The sequence below is a fragment of the Neodiprion lecontei genome, chromosome 3 (assembly GCF_021901455.1).
Source record: "Neodiprion lecontei isolate iyNeoLeco1 chromosome 3, iyNeoLeco1.1, whole genome shotgun sequence".
Classification (NCBI taxonomy): domain Eukaryota; kingdom Metazoa; phylum Arthropoda; class Insecta; order Hymenoptera; family Diprionidae; genus Neodiprion; species Neodiprion lecontei.
This window is the reverse complement of record NC_060262.1, coordinates 20,784,544-20,808,915: the sequence shown is the minus strand read 5'-3', so window position 1 is coordinate 20,808,915 and position 24,372 is coordinate 20,784,544. Positions and strand designations below refer to the sequence as shown.

The 24,372-nt window shown below is 38.8% G+C and overlaps 3 protein-coding genes across 9 annotated transcripts; 1 reads left to right on the top strand and 2 right to left on the bottom strand.

The window, feature by feature from the left end:
• Positions 1 to 1,544: 1,544 nt before the first annotated feature.
• Positions 1,545 to 8,133, bottom strand: LOC107227428 (serine/arginine repetitive matrix protein 2). 4 transcript variants are annotated; one of them, XM_046735590.1, is made up of 5 exons: positions 7,559 to 8,133; positions 6,347 to 6,606; positions 3,554 to 4,323; positions 2,862 to 3,022; positions 1,545 to 2,124 (listed from the first exon to the last, which is right to left on the bottom strand). In XM_046735590.1, the coding sequence occupies exons 2-5, from the start codon at positions 6,507 to 6,509 to the stop codon at positions 1,722 to 1,724; spliced, it is 1,497 nt and encodes a 498-aa protein (XP_046591546.1). In that variant the 5' UTR covers positions 6,510 to 6,606; positions 7,559 to 8,133; the 3' UTR covers positions 1,545 to 1,721. The 4 variants fall into 4 exon arrangements, with proteins under 4 accessions (XP_046591546.1, XP_046591545.1, XP_046591547.1 ...); XM_046735589.1 differs by having other exon boundaries at positions 6,347 to 6,591; XM_046735591.1 differs by having other exon boundaries at positions 6,347 to 6,428.
• A 412-nt stretch (positions 8,134 to 8,545) lies between these two features.
• LOC107227419 (leukocyte receptor cluster member 8 homolog) lies at positions 8,546 to 15,274 on the top strand. The gene is made up of 6 exons (XM_015668555.2): positions 8,546 to 8,977; positions 10,710 to 11,074; positions 11,241 to 12,433; positions 12,629 to 12,962; positions 13,067 to 13,274; positions 13,616 to 15,274. Exons 1-6 carry the CDS (start codon positions 8,829 to 8,831, stop codon positions 13,776 to 13,778), a joined length of 2,412 nt encoding a protein of 803 aa, XP_015524041.2. The 5' UTR covers positions 8,546 to 8,828; the 3' UTR covers positions 13,779 to 15,274.
• LOC107227430 (cAMP-dependent protein kinase type I regulatory subunit) lies at positions 14,863 to 24,330 on the bottom strand. Of its 4 annotated transcripts, none has more exons than XM_015668571.2 (5): positions 23,716 to 24,330; positions 18,209 to 18,518; positions 17,874 to 18,140; positions 17,082 to 17,285; positions 14,863 to 16,950 (listed from the first exon to the last, which is right to left on the bottom strand). In XM_015668571.2, the coding sequence occupies exons 1-5, from the start codon at positions 23,878 to 23,880 to the stop codon at positions 16,778 to 16,780; spliced, it is 1,119 nt and encodes a 372-aa protein (XP_015524057.1). In that variant the 5' UTR covers positions 23,881 to 24,330; the 3' UTR covers positions 14,863 to 16,777. The 4 variants fall into 4 exon arrangements, with proteins under 4 accessions (XP_015524057.1, XP_015524058.1, XP_046591548.1 ...); XM_015668572.2 differs by lacking the exon at positions 23,716 to 24,330 and adding an exon at positions 19,702 to 20,195; XM_046735592.1 differs by lacking the exon at positions 23,716 to 24,330 and adding an exon at positions 19,693 to 20,193.
• Between the last annotated feature and the right edge of the window lie 42 nt (positions 24,331 to 24,372).

Genomic DNA, 24,372 nt, shown 5'->3' with positions numbered 1-24,372 from the left:
ATTTCACAGTAGTTGTATATTCCAAGGGTTAGCACAAACCGCCTACGCACTATCGGGCTTGAAAAGAATGTAAGAATACCTAAATTCTCTAGATAAACTGGTTTTAAATTTCATAAGTAAACGTTCGACTATCATTTGCCGGGAAGGCGCCATGAAAGACCTACAAACGACCCATAAACGATTATGAGTGGATAATTTTTAATCACATGTGGTTGCCAAAATATAGGAGGTCAGACATGGGTCCTCGTGCGAGTGCAGGGAGCGTCTGGTGAATAGATAGAAAAGAAAGATCAGGGAGCCATTTCCATCGATAATAAAATTAAATCTTCGATCATATTTTATCCATAATATAAACAATCATCGAATGATATTAACAGACAAAATGCGGAACACACTACGTATACATGAGGAAGGAATGCTTGGCAAGAGTGATTGACTATACAATATAGAAACATTATCCGTAAAATTTACGAAGAAGATCGATCTTGTAATTCTATTCCGTAAAAAAGGCTTACATACTGGCGATACGATACAAAAAAGCGGCGGATGCTCTACCACTCTTAGTGGTGTAAGAACGAGCATACATAATTAATTCAATTTGAATAAATATGTTATCAATAGTAAGGATTTGACTTCATTTTCTTATGTTCTTCGTAAGTTTTAAATGAAGTCGCACAATTATTTGACTAATGTACAGTATATATAGAGCACAATTTATCGTGGAAGCTATAGTAAATGTTTGATAATTTAACCACAGAATAAAAAAAAATAGCGAGATCTGCGAAATTTACTTTAGCGAGTCCAATGAAATTAGTCTGTAGATAACAAATTTTTAAGATTTTTTATGAACTCATACAAGACGTCTATTGATCAGCCTGACATAAGTACAGTAGGTCTTGCCATTTCTCAATCTTTCGGCAAATGCCAAATTTGATTGTAGCTTTTACAACATATTCTCTAGAAGTGTATACACAGCAATACCTGTGTAGTTCGTGCGATATGCATATCACTATTCTTCATGTATACTTAGGGTACGTGCATCTAACAATAGGGCCTGGCAAAAATTGCCTCGTATTTAAAAAAGTATTTGACGCGCAGTCAAGGCAATCGATATGCATGTGAAAATAAAATCTCCAGCACGTTCAAAATCCTCGAATTTTGAAGGAAATCCATGAGCTCAAAAGTTGCAAAATATTCTCCCAACAACTGTACTCAATTCGGTGCGTAAATGTTACTTTCTGGCATAGGAACTACGAACCAGAAACCACCTTAGCGAATTTTCAGTCACAACTTCAATATAATCAAAATTTTATTGAGATTTTCCTCGCAAAGTTATGAATAACAAGCTTATGAAAACGTTTCAATATGAATCATTTATTTACACCTTCGGAAATGGATCATTGTCCCAAAAAGTAGATGGTGGAGGGGCTGCCGATCTTTCAGGAAATGAAACTTGACGAAAATTAATCTGCGTAACGCAAAATGATTTTCGACGTAGTAGTTGTAAAACAATTTGAACACATAAAGAAAAATAAGACGCAACGTGACCATGATAATATTTAATCGTAATATAGAGCTTGTACATACATGATATACCTATACTGATAATAATGCATTTACGATGAGTGTTTATATGTATAGTAAATAATGTATAAGTATTCAACAATGATATTGTTCACGAGAAAGTCGACTTGTCGTTAACGTGTTCGAAATTACTCTGGCTAGTGAGCATTGTTGTTGCGGCGTCCACGTCTCTTACGACCTCCACCGGAAGGGCGGTTCGTAGCCCATTGCTCGTAATATCGTTCAGCTTCCAGCCATTCCTGGTACTTGTACCACCATTCTTCCCATTTAACGTAATCATCGAGCGTCAGATCTCTCAGGTAACCACGAGCCTTGTAGTAATCGTACCTAACACGTACATCGTCCCATGATTCAAGACCACGTGGCCCCTGGGCCAAAAGAGATTCTGGATAATGTCCTGGTGGAGGTGAGTCGTAGCCCAGCCGAGCGATTCTTTCTTCTCCCTCTATTACCACTTTCATGGCGTTCTCACCATCCTTCGTTATGCGCATATTCTCCATATCTCTTCTATCTACGCTCCATTGTGCCATTTTACCAAACCTGAAAAACATTTGTTGCATTAGTACATATATTTTCCTGAATCAAAGGGAACTTTTGGCTCTTACGTTAGTTTCAAGGGTTGAATGAAATATGGAATCGTATTAACTGGTACATTAGACTCATGCTATCGTACAGTACATAAAATAAAATACTTTTAAAAGTGCTATAGAACTGATAATTCGAAAGTACCTAATAAATGGCTTAAACATTTTTATGTTACTAAAACGAGTAATTTAGAGGAGGGTGAACTTAGTAACGTTATTGTAACGAAGTAACAAAAAAAAATTCACTATTTTCCAATTTTAGAATGACATTGAAGGAGCTTAATTTTCAAAATATGAGTATGTCTTACATTATTACTGTTTACCAAGTTTTAGAAAATTCTGAAATTGCGAAATAACGGTTTTTCTCAATATGATTAATTTAGATAAGTCTTTATCAGATTTACCCAACAATAATTGAGATATTCTACATATAAATCTCGACACTTTAAAAAAGAATTCAGCTCACAATTTTATTCCTTTGCTATCGCCATTGTAAATAGAATTGTTAAACAATCAAAATTATTCTCAGACTTAATTACACCTCGAGTTTGAAACTACTTTGCGAAGTTTTTCTCAATCATCCAAAAACTGTACTATTCTATTTCCTGCAATGTTTCACCCATGTCTTTAACCAGTTGCTGGATTTTAGATTCAATAAGAAGTTTATGTATTAAAATAACTTCATTACTGTACCTTTCAGACAACGTCATTCTTGGAGGTCCGACATGTGAAGTATTAGAAGAACTGTCGCTATCATCACTAGCCGATGAATCCAGTGGCGGATGTCCAGATTGAATGGATTGTGGTGGAGGGTGATTAGGATGCATCTTCTCAACTTTAACCGGTTTACGCATCTAGACAAAAGTTGCTTGTTTCAATGTCACTATGAAAATTCACTAATTTCAAATCTGTTTGGAAACTAAGATTTAGAAAAAATGCTTGAATACAATGCCTGTTTCAAAATGGAACTATAGAAAAATTCATATCCAAGTTTTCATATCACATTTGTAGAAGTTCAATATAGAAAGTCAGTTTTCTTTGAATGTAGATTTATGCTGGCATTTTATTTATGTTCTAGAATTATAAAATATTTTTGGAAATGATGTAGTTTTCTGAAAATCCTTGGGTATTCTCTTCCGTGTCCAGATAAAGCTCAATAACAAACTAATGATGATTATAACAAATTCTGATGAACTGAAGTTTATATTTTAAGAAATTCCAAATATATGGGAGTCCCTAATATTCGAGATCTTTACTAAATTTCTTGATAATTTATTTATTCTCAGATCTTCGTGGTGACTAGAAATCTTTGGGTTTCAATTACAATTTTCCGATACTGTGAAAGTTTCATTCTACCAGACTCAACAAATATGCACATTCCATACCAATGGTATAGGATCTGGAACTCGCGGGTCATCTAGGACTCTGCTGTGATGTTTCTCCTTGCGTCGGGCCTTGGCCTCCTTCTCTTTACCCTGCTTATACTCTTTGTGATGCCTGCTCGGTGGGGGCTGAGGAGCTGGTGGTGGAGTACGCGGTCGTGGTAAAGGAGGTGACCGGGGTCTAGCCCTTGGAGCAGGTACCCTAGAGCTAGAAGCTGGAATTTCTTTGACGTGTGGCCTTGATCTGGATGCAGAAAAGGATCTAGAACGCGAGCGTGACGGTGGCGCAACGCGGCGACGCTCTTTGGGAGAGCAAACTGAGCACGATCGATCGGAACATGTGCTTCCCGAGCTTGGACTGCGCGCTACACGTGTTCGATTAGCGTGAGAAGTTCTCTCGCGTGGTGACCTAGGGCTCCGAGGCCTGGGGCTGCGAGGACGAGGGCTGTGAGGACTGCGGGGTCTTGGACTCCGAGGGCTACGTGGATTTCCTCTGCTTGGCTCGCCACCAGTAGTCCCACCGATGTAGAGCTCTTTGTACCCGCTGTGACGCCACCTGTTCGGATCCCGCTCTTCAACTTCTAGCAGCTTCTTATTCCAATAACTTGACTGGGACTCCCTAGCTTTTCTCATCATATTGTCAAGTTCTCTACGCTTGCCAGAACTTTCCCCGTGTGGTCTGGACTGTGAGACATTTGTGTCCATTCGCATCTTGCTCGATCCGCTACCGTTGCCACCTCTTCTCCTGCTGTCATAATCACGCGACATCTCAGCTAGAATCAAAATTAAGTATAAACCATAGCAACAAAGTAAACATTAGACAAATTAATTGTTGCAAATGCAAGTGATGTCCCAGACAGCACGAAATGTTCCCAAGTAATTCTCGACAAGCTCATTCCAAAACGCAGTGAAAGATTCTTTGTATGTCCCACTATAGAGCCTAGGTACCAAATTTCAACCTCTCTTGTAAATTCTTGAAAGATTCTAATGGACTCACACAAAGATCTACGAGAACTAATCTAGATGAATATTAGCAGATACTGATATGTCTTATGTGGAAAATATTGAACAAATGAAAGCGTGTAACACCACACATCTGAAAAAAAAGTGTCTGAGATCCACTACTCTGTGTATGTCGGGCAGTCATAGATGACCAAGTATTTACTTTCAGGATGAAATTCACAATAATAATACAGGATCAATCTCCCAGATCCTAGGGGCTAGGGGTACAGCTTGGATGGTCTAAAATCATACTTATTTTAGGATTTTTTTTTTTTAAAGAAAATAAAAACACTTAGAGCAACTTGAGTCTAAGGGCTTTATTATTTATAATCTGACGAACATTTTAGAGTTTTTGTAATTGAAATTAATAACAAAATGGAGACATGCTGCATATAAGTAGCAAACGACCACATTTTCAATTCAGTGGCGCAGATTCCTCGGTCAATTTTTATCTGATTGACTTGAAATTTTGTACACAATCTTTAAAAGTTGTTTATCGATTCGAATTCGTGGCTAGATTTTTGAATATCAATCCCAAAATTTTCATATAAGGATTTTTTAACAATTTTTGTTGATAATCATATATGTTTGAGACGTTTTTTGTATCATTTATCTCAAACCTGAAAAGGTGTTTTTAAATCAAAAAATTTTTTGTATCTGTTACAAGTTGGATAGTGATGTCAGGAGATGCGTCACCACAAAAGCCCTTGAGTTCGGAGTTGCTAGTTACTTATATGTGCTATGCCGCCATTTTGTTATCAATTTCAATGAAAAAATGTTAAGATGCTCTTGAAACTATACATAACAAAGTCCCCAAACTGAAATTGTTTTAAGTGTTTTCATTTTCTTAAATAAAAAAAAAAAACTCCTAAAAATAGGTATGATTTTAGACCGTCCAAGCTGTACCCCCCCTGGAGACAAACTTGCTGTCTATTTATCGCGAGTGCCGTACGTTCCTGTTCTGCTCTCGAAAGATTTAAGAAAACTCCATGAGGATTCGCAATTTCTAAAAATTAATAACAGGAAAACTATTAATAAAATAAAAACAAAATAAGTTACTAGGAGCATTTTCTAATCTGTGTGCTGTCTAGGATATTAAATACTATAACAATTTAATCCACAAGTTATGAGTAGTTCAAGTAGGCCCAAGTCAGGTACACATATTCTTAAAAAAATTTGTTGGCATCCTTACTTATTCTAATTTTTGTCTACCAGAATTTATTGTTAATTCAACTGGTACCGATTATCAGTGGGGGCTTTAGTTTTGTTAAAAACAACTATAATTCCAAATCCTAGGAATGTGATAATATTTTGTTACAAAAAGGAATTCCGGATAGAATCTGACAAACATTTGCAGTCTCAACACATTGCATTTGAGTACATTTGGCCACAGACTTATGCATGTAGCAGGTGCTTTTTTTGTGGATTTCTAGGGAGCTCACATATACAATGTCCATCATATTTTTACAATACCCGATCTCTAGCACAAATCTAGTAAATATGTACTTCTATGTGACGTATGCTGCAGTGACAGACTGAAAAACATATAAAAGTACATTTCCCATATGCAATGTGTTAAGAAAATACAGAATTTTCACTGGTTGCATTTGATCTTTACAATTACTTTATACCTAGGACTAAATAATAAGTTATACAATTCTTGGAGCCAGTGTAAGATGTGAAATAATGGTTAACTTGTGGATTTGCAGAAACAGTTTTGGAATATATCAAAGCATCACACGTATAGATATATGGAACTATTTAAAAAGATGAAAAGATAGTGATAATACTGACCTAAGTAGACTTTTCCACAAAATCTGTTGATAATGTGGTAATGAGAAGGAGGCGTGTAGTAAAAGTGAGGATCCAACAACTCCTGTGAGATTATTGAACACGTTAATTCTGAGAGAAGATGATTTAAGGACGGTAAGAATCTAGCAGGTGGTTCTAATCTCATACATCATCATCATCATCATCATCATCATCATCATCATCATCATCATCATCATCATCGTCAAGATAAACCAGGGCCACTCGTCCTTGGGGTTTATTGGCTTGCGATATTAAAAGTTATAGATTGCGTAACATTATGAAGGGAGTACAGGCTTTCATCAATCGAAAATCAAATCGTTGCGCGATTTGTCTCTTTGCTCTCTTTCTCTCTCAGTTGACCAGAAATGATTTGTATTGCTAAATATCCGCGAAGTAAATTGCCTGTACCTGCCGTACGTTCAATTTATAACACGAGTTTTGAAGCCCGAGCGTTGCCCGGACAACGCTGCACCGGAACCGCCGCTGGCCCCGAATACCATTTCAAGCTTACCGATTCGGCAATGTAAGTGAAAATTACCGCCGATTTCAAACGCGGATAATTAAGCCAGCGTACTTACGCGCGAGGACGCAACCAAGTTCATACAGGTCAGTCATTCTTACCCTCTCAAATGCGGACGAGGCAACGCGCGCGTGTATTCGCGAATGTGTGTATACAATCGTGCGCACACACACACACACACACATGCATCGAGCCGAGGGCGCGCGCGGATAGTTCAGCGCGTGACGTCAGTCAGTTTGATGACGTCATTACTGAGGGTGGCTGGCGCTGACCCGGCAGCGTCGACAGCCAAATCCGACCGAATCGATGCTTCGAAAGCGCGTGTGGAATATTTTTGGCTGGATGGATGGATGGGTGGGTAAATGGAGGGTTGGATTCTTCAACGTAGTTGAAACTATATGCATACGCGACACGTCAACCCGAGGTAGCGGCGCTGCCGGCTGCCGTATTCGTTTTTTTCTTCCGAGTTTTCGCGTCGTTGCGTACTTGCGAGGACGATCCACCGATTACCGAATAACGAAAACGCGTATAGAGGTGGTGCACCGTTTTGCGCCGCCATCTCCGCTTACGAACTTCGCGAGCACATTTCTCCATTGTCGACGATTTCTATTTTGGTTTGTTAAACTTTTAGAAGAGAGTCAGTCCCCCGATGTTGGGTATCAGTAGTTACACACCTTTGCACTTTATTCCACGCTTCAATCCTGACAGTTATATTTTCTTTACTCTTTTTCGAGATTCAGTCGATAATTCGATGCCGAATAAACTTTTGGTCCGTATAGAGTATATGCGCGACTCTCTTTGGTCCGCCAACATTTACCAGAGCGTCGTTTACTCTCTATCTCTCTTCCCTTCTTTTCCCTCTCCCGTTGTCTGTCCGTCTATTTGTCGGCCGGAGACAAAGGCAAAATGGGGTATCCGGCCACTTTGGTACTCCGCGACACAAGCACAACGAACCTCGAAAATTAATCCATTTCCAATTGGACTAATGTGTAAGATTCTTTGAGAAAAATATTAACACTGAAATCTTTTTTCCGTTCTCAGATACTCGCGGACGACAATTACCACTTCGACTACTACACTCCGTTCTTAAAAATCGTTGTAACCTTATTTTACACCCAGAATAATCTCCGATTACTATCTCAATTAACTTCGTGAACGACGCAATATTCCTTCACTTATCCCTCGAGCACGAAGTAGGTAATGCAGCAAGTTAGTCCGATACATGGGTTGTACACAGACATTATGGTATCTGACACGACCACTGATCTCTGTTATATAGAGATCAGTGGACACGACACGAATTTTTCAGTCGTGGGGAGGTTTCCATTTTGAGGACAAATTGGTAGTTTTATCGACGCCACGCAGATCACCATATTCATGTATTTTGATCAGTCTTCTAGGTATATCTTCAGTCGACGCTGGAGGCGTTCTGGACTTGTTCTGGAGGTAGTCTTGCGTGTACAGAAAGTATGGCGGAGGAGTGAGATAGAGCACTTATGCTATGTACAGCCTGTTTCTCTCGTTTTACATCCTGGTTGGCCGGTACGTTTCCTCTCAGCCAATCAAATGCAAAGTGAGAGCAATGGAGTATCCAGCGTAACCCGGGGATATATCTCTAGCTCTCTTATCACTACGGCCACAGTTTTCGCGAACTGTAGTATATGCTCTAAGGCAAGGACATGGTGAGAGGAGATACTCACAAGACCGTGGTTGAAAGTGTATAGTGACTGCAGACAAGTAATGGCTGACAGTATCGCGAGTATTTCGGTGACATAATCGCACAGATTTACGTTAATTGTCGACCGCGGACGAATAGATATTCTGAGTGTAGAATTTAAGGAGATATGAACGATATAGAATATCGAGAAAGAATTAATTAGTAGTCGTATTCTCATATTAATTGGCTAACCAGATAATTTGGCTGCAGAAATCTTACACCGAGGAATGTCCGAGAGTGAACCCGTAGCGTCTCAACAAAAGCAGCAACATCAGTACCAGCAGCAGCAACAGCAACTAGCCGCGGAAACGATGACGGGAATGACTTGGCAGTATCCACCTCCAACTCATCCAACTCTCTATTCGCCCTATGCAGGGTAAAAATAATATTTTTTAACAAATTTAATCTTTCAACGCAAATCCCTAAAGGCGTAGTGAATTTTTCAAAATGGCCGCAGCATATGCCTTTCGTTCTTCAAACATTTCGATTCCGCCGCTGATTCATTTGTATATTTAGATATGTTATATTTCATCCGGAGTTTGCCCGTCAATATCAATTAAACCTCGAGCTTATTATTTTCTTATGATAATTTATCTTAACCCTAGAACACACGTATCTTTTTTTTCTACTCATCAACTCATGAGTGGGGTCGATACTGATCCCACGCGTTTCTTGTTTGTAAAATTGTTCTAAAATCCACAATGGGACCTGTAAGTACATAAATCTTTTCCTTCTTTTAATAAGGAAACTAATGGTAAAGAACAAATTCAATTTCATTGAAATTTGGTTTGTGAAAAATTCAAACAACTACCAAAAAGTGCTAAGAACGGCAAAAACGTCATCTTTCAAAAACGTCTAACACAATCTAGCGCCTTTTTTTTAATGAACCGATTTCCAAACTAAACGCGATTTTGAAGATGATATCAGACTATCAAGAAAAACTACTATTCCTATGTTCCGTTGAAGAAGTATGGTTATTTCGGGATATGAAAATGGGAAAAACATATGGAATATGGAAATAAGAAAGTTAATAAAAACATAACAAAAGAAGTGTTTGTAAAGGGTTATCGTATATTTTCTTTTATATAAAAACTATGTAATTAATAATAATAAAACAAGGAAAAAAAACTCATTTAACTGCAATAGCGCAAAGGCAACAATGCGTCGCTCGGTGCTCCTTGCATATGACTAAGTTGTATCTTTGAACCATTTACTGGATAAAGAAATATCATACATTATATACGGAGCTGGCAAGTTGATGAAAAAAAAAAAAAATAAAGTTTGCATTTTTTACAAAGCGATCGAGTTCATGGAAAAAATTGCTTCGGTATATGGTTTTAGATAATATATGTGACTATTGGTGCTTAAATTACGTAATAACAAGTCATATATTTTGATTTGAGTAAAAAAAGTTGAATTCACTTATTGCCACACATCACCAACAGCAGCTTTAGATTGGGATCATTAATGACCCCAGCCGTTTTTTTCAATTGCTTTACGCAATAGCCAGCAAGCAACTGATGCTACCACTGACTGAACCTCACTGCCAGATAGTGAACCTAAATCATAGTAACAGTCCCCAACGAATAATATCAAATTTTAGCTTAAGAATGCAATTTGAAAGTTAGCTGGGGTTGTTTATGACCCCGTACATGTGTTCTAAGGTTAAGATGGCAGAAGGTGCGGTAATTATAGAAAACTCCGTGAAACTGCTGAATTTTATTAGAAACGTAAAGTACAAAATATTTTTCGTTAGCAACTCAACTGCCGTCAGTTGCTATCTGAACATTTTTTTTTTCCAATCAATGTACTTGCCGCATTTGAATCGCGTTTTTTGGAGTACATTATTTTACACTTAATGAAGTACCCAAGCAGGTGTTGAAATATGATTATTTTTTCGTACGAGAAATAGATTTTCTTTACAGTTATTGCATTGTGTTCTTGTATAGGCTGAAGGTCCTTACACTGAGCAAGACAAAGTTATATCACAAAATTGGTCTATGTTATCAGAAATTTTTATGGATTTTCAACTAAATTAATACTTCTGATTCTACTTGGAGACCTTGATTAATTAAAAGTAATATAATTTTATGTTGATGTTATAACAGGCAATTATATGGCCAAGGGTATGGATCTCAAGGTCAGATGTTTTACTACAACCAAGGAATGATGCCGGGTTATGGTCAGACGTTTAACACGCAACAGGTGCAGCAACAGCAACAACAGCAGCAGCAGACAGCATCAACTCAAAATAATCAAGCAAAGCAACAGTCACAGCAGCCGCCTGTACCTGGAACTCCCGTATCGCTTGATGATGACTCTGACCTCCCCCCTCTTCCCCCAGGACCTCCACCCCCTTCGCAGTCATCCCAACAGCCAAATAACCATAATCCGCAACTCCAGCAACCACCACCCTTCGTTTACAGCTCTTTCCCTTACAATGGTTGGAATGGAATACAAAACGATCACTCACGTTAGTTCTTACACTTTCACAGATATAAATATTTTATATTTTCACCAACAGTTTGAATTCAGATGTATCGAAGAAACAATCAGAAAAATTGAATTTATTCATTTACTCATGATGTTTGCAAATTATCAACAAAGCTCATTGTATAATAGATATTTTGCTGTTGCAGAATTTAATGGTGGTCAAATCCGCTTCAATCTTCAAAACAAGAAAACAGGTCTTGGCTTCAGTCCTTCAGGTAACAGCGGAGCGGCTAAGAAAAAACGTAAGAGGAATAAGAACCTGGCTGCGCAGTTCAACAATAGTTTTCCAGGAAACAATAATGCAACTGCGACCAGTTTTATTCCTGGGGCTAATCTTAAGTCAGAACTACCGCCTTTACCTCCAACTCAGCATCAACCACCCGTGCCTCCTCCACCTTCAGAAAACCCGCCGGAAATAGTGACACCTTCATTAAATTCCCAAACAGTAGTCACTGCTCAAAATATTCCTAGAAAACCGGCTGTAGGTACCACTCCCCCAACTGCTATGACAAACACGAGTCCTGTTGGTGACTGGCCTGATAGTCTAAAAAACTACGTTAATCGTTGCTACGAGAAATGCAAAACAGGCGTTGACAAGGATCAAGTTGAAATTATACTGAAGGGTAAAATAACGCGTTCTGCTAACGACGGTTCCCTGTGGGTTAAGGACTGGGATAAAGAGCCTCTACCAAGCATTCACAGCGAGCGCATGACAATGACGATAAAGGCTCAGAACCAGAGTTTGAAGCTGGGAAATCCTTTGGTGGTTCATGGACAGGGAGGCCAGCGCAAGACGGGCCTCTCTACTTCTCTTGGGGCCCGTCTTGGTGCACGTCTCTCTGCCGGCTCTCACCGTAGGTCGAGGTCGAGGTCGAGGTCGAGGTCGAGGTCGAGGTCGAGGACGAGGTCGAGGTCGCGTAGCCCTCCTTTTCGAAAGTACAGGCGAAGCACTTCTTCTTCGTCTAATACAAGCGACCGGGACCACGAGCATAAGTGTTCGTCGTCAAAGTCGAAAAAATCGAGCAGAAGTAAGCCGAGTTATATCAACAATAACAGCAGCGGCGGTGGTAGCAACAACAGCAGTACCAGCAACAAAAAGATGAAGAAGGCTAAGCAAAATAAATCACATTTCTATTCAGAGTTTGGTTTAGCTACAGGAAACGGAGATGAACTTGGATCCAAGGAAAAACTTCAACAGCGTGCTGCACGCTTCAGCGATTCTATTTCCAGGAACAGCATAAATATCAAGGATGATGGTGCTACTGAATTTGATTTTACAGGGCTTCACATCGTCGGTACCTGCAAGGATCTTGAAAAACCTTATTTACGCCTCACTTCTGTAAGTTTTATTGACATTCTGTGAGCCTTGTGTCTTGTTAATTTCCGCTAAAAGTTCAGTAAGCAGCTGTAATTTATGTTCATCTACTCAAGAAAAAAAAGATTAGCACAATTTGTTATTTTAATTGTAAAGTAAAGAAATATTATAAATATTTTCTTCTACGTATTTTAATGGATTATGTTTGATCAATTTCAGGCTCCTGCAGCTTCCGCAGTGCGGCCAGTAAGTGTGCTTCGTTTTTCTCTGGCTCACGTTAAAAAACGTTGGGTAGCTGAGCAGGACTACAGATACGCTTGCGACCAGCTGAAATCAATTCGTCAAGATTTAACAGTGCAGGGTATAAGGGATTCGTTTACAGTTCATGTTTACGAAACTCACGCTCGTGTCGCCTTAGAGCGAGGTGACCATGAAGAGTTCAACCAGTGTCAAACGCAGTTAAGAATGCTGTATCAGGATCTTGGTGGTGAAAATCGTACAGAGTTCGTAGCATACAGGATACTTTACTACATATTCACGAAAAATACACAAGGTGAGATATACAATTAGTTTATTACAGGAAGTTGAATTATTGATATAAGTATCAAAAGTGTACAATAAAATTATTTAATGTACGGTTTTCTTTTATCGTTTCAGACTTGACAACAATTTTAGCATCTTTGACAGCCGAAGATAAAGAAGACGAATGCATAAAACATGCTCTAAAAGTCCGCTCGGCGTGGTGGCTGGGTAACTTCCACGTATTTTTCAAACTGTACCGTAAAACCCCGCGAATGGCAGCCTTTCTTATGGACTGGTTCATTGCTAGGGAGCGCAAGAATGCGCTAAAACATATGATAAAATCGTACGTATTTCACATGTACCATTATTTACTCTTTATCGATGATACTTTCTATATTATCGGGTCATGTAAGTATTTGTGTAAAGAGAGTCTCGTTAGTAATATGTTGTTTTTCTTACTTTTTTCGTTTTAAAGTCACATTTTCTTTGCTAACACAAAATTCTGGACCAGGGAAGGAATGGAAAAGGGATGGGGTGGGGGTGGGGAGGCTTAACATATATCAATTTTTTGTTTCAGGAAATTAACGCCAGCATTATAACTGTCTATTATGTCATTTCTTAAAACTCAACGAATGATCTAGTATTGCCGTTTTTGCTAATCGATTTATTTCTTCTGCTCTTTAGCTACCGGCAAAATTTAGCGGTCGATTTCATCGTTGCGGAATTGGCCTTTGATTCTTTGGACAAGTTTTATGAATTTGTCTCCGAGCTTGGGTTGGCTTACGCCGACCCTGAGCGAATCCAAGTTGACTGCAAGACTAGTAGTGGTAATCTAGGTAGCTGGTAGCTGCTGCCCGGATCCTCTTTTCTTCACGAGGAAACTGCTTTGAAATCAAATTGTTTTGATGTGTACACCTGTCATGGTGTGAATACATTGTGTTTTCCTTTACACCTTCAAAAACAAAACACATAAGTGCGGATGAGTCGTTGTTATCGATCCTCATCGCACTCCCAACTTCGGATCAACTATTGACAGGCTAAATAGCTTACTAAAGCGAAATTTAGGAGAAGAAGAAGTCGTTACCGGCGCTACATGTATAATTATATCTTCTGACACGGATCACCATTTGTTGTACATAGCTAATAGAGCAGCGGCAGCCAGAATCGAGCAGTTCTGTTGCACAAAAAGCTCTGAATATATCATGAAATTCATCGTTTTGATTTGGAATCATTGGCATGAAGCCAGAATCGGTTCCAGATTCGGTGTACAATTACACCTTCGAAAACATCATCCCTCTTTATTCTCTGGTATTAAAACTTGGATACAATTATTTTTCGAAAAATAATTTCAAGTCGTATGATTCTTCACTTGGCCCCCCCTTCTCAATCCCCCCCTCCCGCCGGGAAAACGCTAAAACTATTCAGATAGAGCAGTCTCTTAAGACTGGAGGCTCAAGAACTTATCGGCGTGATTTCATACTTCATTACATCTTCCTGACGATCAGCACGGTTCCTTTACAAGCGACAAAGAAAAAAATTCTCTTCGCCATCAGGTTAGGGTGCTTTTTATCAACGTGCTGCAAATTCGAGAAATCCTGATCTGGACCAAGCAACGGAAACCTCAGGTATACACAGAAGTTTCCTGCAATCCTGGCCAATCCGCATGCAACGCTTCAAGGAAACTTGTTAATTTTTTCCATCGTTTTTAATCGAGAATACCTATTTGTAAACCATTGATTATTGTATTGCGTCCGTGATGCAACGAGAGGACGTCTGGCTCGATGCATATCAACGCTTAACGTCCTTGAACGTATAGTTAGCGCTGTGGCGAAGACTGAAATATGAGGCAGCGCCTCTATTAAGAATTAATTTCAAAACTACACAAAAAAAGTTGTAAAAAATGTAAAATAATTTTTCTTTTTTTCCCCAACTTATACACTATTCATTGTTTCCGACATATTTATATATGTATGTATGTATGTTATATTTGTATCGATTGAACGGCAACATTTTAAAAGAGTTAATGAAAAGAAAGTGAGAGTAAAAGAGGGTGTGAAAGATAATGATCGAGAGAGAACGCAAGCATGAAAGCAAATGAGAGAAGAAAAGCAGAACTTCACCGTGGATTTATTGCATTCGCGTATGTATAGAAATTGATCGTAAATAACACTTGTGTGCATCGGGAAAATGATGCTCATGAAACAATTTCCAATCACACATAAATCATATACATTAAGGTAGTAAATATTTGTTGCATAAATGACATAATTATGGCATACATACCTCAATGTACAATACATTGCCCATCTGATATCGTTTACATAATAAATTATTTTTACCTCAGATTTTGCTGTTAGTGTCTCGTCGTTGATTCATTCTCTAGTGTTATCTGCTGTTTTCTGATAAGTGTTGTTATTACTAAGACGTATGTTTCTTAATACGAACTCTACAGTTATAAACTATTCGTAAGAAAAAAGTAACGAAACCTTGTGGACAGATTGAAATATTTTTTGTTCAACCTACACAGAAAGTATTACTTATCGTGCATATAAAGTGGCCGCAAAGTGTCTTCTTCCCGTCAGAAAACGAATAGGTGGGCATGAAATATCGTAAGTGCGCGGGCGCAAAAGCATATTTATATAACGCGAGGATGTTTTACGCGTTTTTGCATGATTGTTTTCGTACACAAAGTATGCGTTTCTATGACGGTTGAGTGAGTCTACGAATCCGCATGCGCAGAGTACAGAAAAGACTACTTGTAAGTCCGAGGAGTATAAGTAGTCTTTTCTGTACTGCGCTCATGCGGTGTCACGAACAAATCTGATATTACGTGACCCATAAAGTTAATTTCGTGCTTCGTGAAAAACACGTAACATACTCTTGTTCCATAAAGAATCTTTTACAACAAGGAAGCAACGATCTTTTCCGTCCGATCCTAAGATTGCAACTTGAGTCGTAGGTGAACACGGACAGGAGCCGAAGACGAATATTGCAAATTTACGCTCGGCCGGAAAAGATCGCTGCCTCATTGTTGCATAGTATTAATACTATTTGCACCTGCTTCTTCGAATACCTGGCGCAAAATCGAGTCTGTACTACGCGATAAAGGACGATCGTGTACTCGAAGGCAAACTTTCAATGCAGATGTGGACGAAGAGTATCGTGTGCACCATGGGCGGAAGGCGATTGACGCTGGTCATGCGATTTTTAGCTCAGCGTCGGCGATCTTCCACCGCGCCCTTCGTGCACTTTGGCTTTCTGAAAATCGCACTCCCGTCAATCGTTCGGTTTTCTTCCGTAATATACGATGTACTATTTTTCGTTTGTGTAATAATTGTGATTTTTTCTTATTCAGCCACTAATTCAAAAATGGTATGGCAAAATTCGTTAACGGAAATCTTTTCGTTGTTTCTTTCAAACATTTCAAAAGATGCGATTTTTTTACTTTACGTTATTGATAAATGGTTCTACAGGTATGGTTTTGAATTTTCTGCTGTTACCGTTATTGTCATTTTCTAATAATGAAATAAATAAAATATATTAGAAAAACCTGCACGTAGTAAATTGAGATTTGAAGGTCACAACTTACAGTGATGTCCAAGATATGACACATTATCTTCGTAATGTGTAATAATCATCATTCAATTTTATTTATAGTGTAGAGATTCTAATATATAATATGAATATATTAATAATAGATGGTATATAATACAATAATAATAATTAAAATATAATATTAATGAAATAATAAATCTTAACGGTCAGGGTGTATTGTTGTAGATTGTTGTGTACACGGGGAGGATGGCGCGACACGATTTTTGATTGTTTGAGATAACGGCGAGACAGCTATACGGAAAGGGACACGAAGCTGTTATATTGGGTGATGTTGCGTTTTAAAATATCGGCGCAGAGACCTAATACACGTTCAAATCGTGCTCTATCTAATTTGACACACTTCAACGGCCCTGTAGCAACTACAGTAGCTGCTCGCGGCCTGTCCAGTAGAAGCGCAATCTCTCCTGTAAAGAGTATCGAGAAATTAGAAGACAAAAATACGGCTAAATTGTACAGATTTACTTGTCAATGTTTGAAAGCATCTTTGAGATATAGTTTACGCGGTTTATTTTTTAATTTCACCCTTCCTACTCACCAAAATAGTCCGACGGCCCAAGACGGCCGACTTCCGAAGGTTCCTCGCCTTCTGTACGTTGTTGAAGAACGACAGCCATTCCCTCTACAATAATATAGAAATCTTCGCCGGGTTCACCTTGCCGAACGATCGTTTCACCATCATCGAAAACTACGGGTTCCAAAGCGTCTGCGACCGTTAACCTTTCCCACTTGTCCAACGATTCTGATTAAGTTTGGTCAAGAAAACATGTTTAAATTTCGAAGGGGATAAGGTTTCTTACTTCTAAAATTAAGGCTTTAATTTACTTCATTTTTAAACTTTCTGAAAAAAGGGTAGGCAATGATTGCGGATACGTGTTTGAAATTAAATTTCTTACGACTTTGCGTCGCGAACTGTAGTTCTCACCAAATAGCAGAATTGAAAGTTAATTAGACGTATGGAAACGTTCAAAATTTCCATGCGGCATTTTTGTTTTGTTATTAGAAACGATTAATAAAGATGAGTTGTACGAGTCCATTTCAATTGCAATTGTAAATTAATCTTGAATTGTTTTTTTTTTTTAACGTCTTAGTCGCTAGACTAGGGCCGTTAGCAGTCAAACAGTCTGAACTTCTGCTAAATACACAAATGCTTTACAGTTTTACTCATATAATTTTTTTTTTTTAATTTTATATTCTTATAAGCTTTGGTCTAATTTTTATCATTAAAGTTGGTTGCCATATCTTAACCAGCATTACCACGTTCCGCTACTACCCGTAACTGGTAGCTTTTATTTAATAATCATTGAGTTTTTGGATTATTTTCTCTTACCTAATATGGAAACTCTGGAGAGGAACTCCTCGTACATTTTACGTTTCCTAATAGTAGAACCCATGAGAATTCTCCGATACGAATCTCTGTCGATGCCCCAAAGTTTCACGTCAGTTTTTGCTCTGACTGTAGCCGCTCGCCGAGTCCCGTAGATTAGCGCAAGTTCTCCGAAACTGCCGCCTTCGCCTATCGTTGTTACCAACTCACTGTTGACAAATATCTCGACCTCGCCTTGATCAATTACGTAAAAATTGTCCCCTTCGTCTCCTACAATTTGAAATAATGAAATAGATCAGAGGAGAAAAAAAGTTGAACCATCTTGCTGTCTTTCATACCTTGGCGTATGATTGGCTCGCCAGGTAAAAACGTGACGGGAAACATCGCGTCGAATATATCCGACCTCTCGTTTTCGTCCAAATGAGCAAAGAGTACATTTTTTGCAATTGCTTTACTCAAGGCAGCCATAGTTTTGTAGTCCTTTGGCACCACCTTCTTAACGTAGCTGGTCGCATCCTCTTCTGATACCGGCTCTGCCGAAATTCCTCCTCGGCGCCGAGGCACCTGCGGCCCTTGTTGACCCGCTGGCATATCTTCCGTGTCCTCAGGACTCGTCGCGCTCTGCTGTTTTGCATCGTGTGCTTGTTCCTTGAGAGAGATGGGAATGAACGAAAGAGCAATAATTATTTGTTTTTTATTCTTTTATCGAGGTAGTGAACGTGCTATTATTATTAACTTCACGTCGGAAATAATGCCGGTTCAATAAATTTCGCGCCACACTTATAAACGCGTGACTTCTCATTACACGAAATTCATACGAATCAGCCAATTCTGCATTTTTTACGTAAGAGGAAAATGTAGCGGAATAGATGAAAAAGTTCGGGAATCGTCAGGTTTTCGAATATTTAAATCTTTGCAGGCATTCCGCAACCAGAAGTTATAAATAATTCGTTACATACTTTCCTCGATAGCGAAGTTTTTCAACAAAGTTATGTTCAGATCAGCTTAGATATTTGTCAAGAAATCAAGGAGCAAAAAAGAATATATACCAAGGTATACACCTATATTTAAATACGTGTGCGAAAACGTTACGAAACCGCCGCCGAATATGCGAGTGTATATCAAATATATAGTTTCCAAACTGAGAAAGTTTTGAAATAGTTTTGTCTCTCATTTCTGTTCTTGATTTTCCCCTTTTTTCACCATTAAAAATAATTTTACACGATCGTTCCTACACGGCAGATGGTTTTTATTATGCACGTACCCTATTCTTTTAGTTTCCATTTACATTCAAAATTGACTGTGGCGAAGTATAATTACTCGGGTTTCATTAGTTTTGTTATTGCCATCAGCGTTTCGCGCACACGTTATGTTATATTCCCCAGAGGATTTCGCGAAACAGCCTTTTCCAAGCTACCTGAGGTGACTTCGTGCGTCGCGCTAGCCGTTGTCAGTTAGCCCTAGTTTGCATTGAATGAGACTGAAGTTAGTAACGTTAACGTAAGAAAACGTCAGGGAAAAAATTGTTATTGCACAATTTTGGAATGACTTTGAAGGAGTTGGCTTTTCAAAATAAGAATATGTTTTGTTTCTCATGGTTTACTAAATTTCAGACGTTCCTAAAGGTGCAAAGTAACGATTTTTCCTAAACATGCATCATTACAGTAATGTTACAAGATTCACCCTGATCCGTTTGAGCACACGGGTCTGCGCCACGAGATTCTTTCGGTATGTACGCGTATGACGTAACTTACATATAAGATCATATTCAACAATATACGTGCGAGTTAATAATTGCAAAGCTTTTACCCTAAACGCCTACCTACCGTACCTCCATGACGTCACCCAAATTAAGTTGTTTTTCAACAGTTTCTCGTACTCTCGCTACCGCAGTTATATTCCTTTTTGTCTACGCGTAGAACGGTGCTTCACTTTTTTCAACTTTATTATTATTAACTTTTGTTTCTTATAATCGATCTCCTGCTTGACTTTCACCTTCGTTCTCGTTATCACTTGCTTATTTATAATATAAACCTGGATAGATTATATGCGCCAATATATCGATGATGGTGATGATGATAATAATGACAATAATAATACTAACAGTAATAATATCTAGGGTTAAGTTGAGAGAAACAAAACTGTTTGAACGATAAAACTACAGGTCTCGGGACGGTAGATTCAAGCTCCTAATTTTATTAGAGCCTCGTGCACCTAATCCAATAAACATGGATATATCTTTCTCGACGGTATAATCGAGTATACGATTCGCGGGACGGTTCAAACTCGAATGACCGCAACTACAAGGACAGCCGACGACGATGACGAGGGTGACTAGCGTACGGGGGATTGCTAGTAAGTTGATGCGATGAAATAACTTCTGGAATATTTCGGTAGTTTATTGTGGTTCATATTTTCAGATATACATATATATGTGTATACTAGAAGTGTATGTGTCTGGTTTTGGCTGCCGCCACTCGACAGCCTCTACGTATACCCAGATACCTATATGAATACCAATATAACGTTTGAAATATATTTTGAGAATATTCTATGTTTAGAAAAGCAGCGCCTACTCGAAGGCATTCAAACTTACAGACGGGCGCTCGAGTCTCCGGAATTGCAATTAAATCGCGAACTTGCCGATTCGTTACGATTTTATCATGGATTTTATAGTTGGTTGCCGCATTAGTTCTGTTCGCACAATTGAGCTATGTATTGCGAACAAATTTTAATACATACATGGAGACGCGGCGTAGCGACGTATGCGTGTATGTATTGCAGATTTCGGAAAAGTGTTCCGGCAAGATTTATATAATTCATCGAAGATACATGTATGGATAAATATTTGAATATGTATTTCGGCCACACATTTCGCCGTTTTGTTGGCGGAGGGAAACGGGCACGGGGGTCGGTCTTCGTAAATTTACTTTCAGTAGAAGTTATACCTATATACGCATCGGTACGATGTAAGGTAGATAAACAGTATAACACACATGCCGTAAATGCCACTTGTACGTATCTGTTTGATCATTTTTATGCGCGATAATATACGTATAAATACGACGAGAAAATTCTCCAACAAATGAGAAAAAAGCGAATCAGCAAAATGTATAAATACATATCCACGTTATATACATACCTATAATGCATAGCGTAGGTATGTACATACGTACATCTATACGAATAACGCAACACACAATTCGCAATTCGAATTCGCTGCGTCTCGTATCTGTGAGATATCACAGATCGTTTCGAATGAGGCGTGAACTATATTGTTTGCACGACGCTTGAGAGTGAAACTTAAGTTTAGACTTGAAACGAACGAAAGAAATCAGCTCGGAATATTCTATTAATAAATTGTGTGACGTACGTACGTACAACGATTCAATAATAAATCAGCTGTAGCAACAATTTTGATATTATTTAATGTTCGTTCTAAAGAACGTTTGGTTAGATCCCGCGATAATTTTTCTACAAACAAATGAATTTCTTATTCTCTCAATTTAGGTACGCTATAGATGAACATACCAAAAGCTGATAACGGCAGGGTCGCAAAAACAAGTCATATTAAATATTGAAGTAAGTGACGAGGAACATTTCAGGTACAGTTTTTAATGCCCAAATTTAGTTGAAGTGACAATTCTAAAATTCAGAGAACATGGATCTTGTTCGTATGGAAGAAAAATTTCTCGGTTTTTGTAAATAAGGATTGCTACAGTTTTTCAAAATTATTATCATTGTTATTATTACTTCATCACATTTGACGAACCGAGGTCATCTTTTTTGGATGAATACATCCATTCTCATACTCCGCGCATGTAATAAGAGAAAATATCCCTCCCCCCCCTCCCCCCACCGCCCCGCGCTGCTTTCGCTATCCCTTGCAGCATGTGTACGGATAGGAAAATCGATATACCTATACAGCACAAAGAAATAAAAAACAAGAAACCGAGAAGAAAACAGTGAAGGAAGAATAAAAATAACTCTTGTTTATTTGCGTCGTTTTTTCCCGTCTTGACTTGTGATTCCACAGGGACGACTTGTATCTACGACGTGATCATTAACCTAACTTGATGAAACAGTACGAAGACTGTAAAGAAAATTCTCGGGACGATTTAATTGCGATTCAGGGTTTATAATCGCATACGGTATGTATGGGCTATTCCGCGTCAACCGGATCAGTCATCTCTCAGATATTTTTTTAATTTGGCATGTGGATTGTGTAAGGGGAGTTAGATTTTTGTGCCAAAGCGCGAATCTCATAATGCAAAATTCGATTTTTTATTAACAATAACAAATTAGACTCCTATTTTTTTCAAAAATTCATAACTTCGGCAACAAATTAGATACAATTTTTTTTTTTTTTTCAAATTACGCGGAAAGCTCCATAGAATTTAAAAAAAAATACGAAATGGTAAAAAAAAGTTGTTATCAATTGTTTATTTAACAATTAATTTTTCAAAGATTTTTAAAACAGTGACCGACACGATCAAAAAATTTTTTTAAAATTCTGACATGTTCCTTGAACTGTACTACAACCTGTGAATTAATTCCAGAGGGGTGTTTTTCTTCGTTTTCGAGTAAAAAATCATTAAAGGTGTCGATGCGCATGAAATTGCGGCGCGTCGAGTCTCTACGTAATGGCGGGCGGCCGGTTGCCGTCCACCGCTACCCCGCGGCGGCGTCGCGGCGTTATTTTAGAGTCATTTTCACGATGTAGGACATGATTGAAAAATCTGAAAAAAATACTGTACCTTCACAAGGCCTGCTCAAAGCGATAAGTGAAGTTTCAAGAATGTGTTTTTCACCGTTTTTTTATTACAGAGATTCAAAATAACAGTTACGCACCACCAAATTTCGAATCTCTGTAATAAAAAAACGGTGAAGAACACATTCTTGAAACTTCACTTATCGCTTTGAGCAGGCCTTGTGAAGGTACAGTATTTTTTTCAGATTTTTCAATCATGTCCTACATCGTGAAAATGACTCTAAAATAACGCCGCGACGCCGCCGCGGAGTAGCGGTGGACGGCAACCGGCCGCCCGCCATTACGTAGAGACTCGACGCGCCGCAATTTCATGCGCATCGACACCTTTAATGATTTTTTACTCGAAAACGAAGAAAAACACCCCTCTGGAATTAATTCACAGGTTGTAGTACAGTTCAAGGAACATGTCAGAATTTTAAAAAAATTTTTTGATCGTGTCGGTCACTGTTTTAAAAATCTTTGAAAAATTAATTGTTAAATAAACAATTGATAACAACTTTTTTTTACCATTTCGTATTTTTTTTTAAATTCTATGGAGCTTTCCGCGTAATTTGAAAAAAAAAAAAAAATTGTATCTAATTTGTTGCCGAAGTTATGAATTTTTGAAAAAAATGGGAGTCTAATTTGTTATTGTTAATAAAAAATCGAATTTTGCATTATGAGATTCGCGCTTTGGCACAAAAATCTAACTCCCCTTACACAATCCACATGCCAAATTAAAAAAATATCTGAGAGATGACTGATCCGGTTGACGCGGAATAGCCCGTATACATATAAGATTTAACACAGCTGCCGATGTGCATGCATGTGTAAGGCGTGGGTAAACCTACAGGCCGTGGTTGGTGTCGTGGGCGTGACGTCAGACATCAAACGCAACCGGGTCATCGTCAATTTCCTACGCGACAACGACACGACGAAGACGACGGACACGACTCGCGAGAGACGACGTAGCGACTCAGTAAATATAAATAATGGGTGCACACATATGGGTTTTTGAACATTGAAGGTTGCGTGACAGACGACGATCACGAAACAGATAGACGAGCGATGTATTGTCGGTTATTAGGCTCTTACCCTTTCAAGTTTTTGGAAATACTCGCGTAGGAACGAGACTGGGTTCTCGGGCCTGCCAACGCACAGTTGGACAATGCAGTCCTTCAGAACCTGCTGAATGTTGTGCCGTTGAACGTACTCCTCGCACTCCCGCAAACTTTGCTCCTCTTCCAGGTTAGCCGCCATATTGTTGTATCCGAGATCTACACACTCGACGAACCAACACACCTAGCTATCTGCTTCCCCTGCCACTCAGCAACGCCACGACCTACTCGATTGTTATTCGATTGCAATTATTTTTTCTTCTCTATCTTCCTCTAAGTTTCCAATGATAAGGGGCGACGACGATATCGTTTACTTTCTACCCGCTAATTTAACCGCGCGCACATTATTGTAATGCCACAATGATCACTACGCATACCCTCGTTAGATACTTTGTATCGTTTTTCTCTTTCGGTTGTTTATCACAAAGATCACCCCCGCCCACCCCCTTCGTTTTACCGCGATCACGTGCGCGCTTTTGTATCAAACTAACCCTTGCAGATCTTTAAATCTCGATATTCCATGGACAACCGAATTATTATACGGTATATGCATACTCTGTGCTGTGATCCCTCCTCGCGGCCATAAAAGGTGTGATTGTGACCTGGCGCGTCGACATGAATACGGGAGGAGACA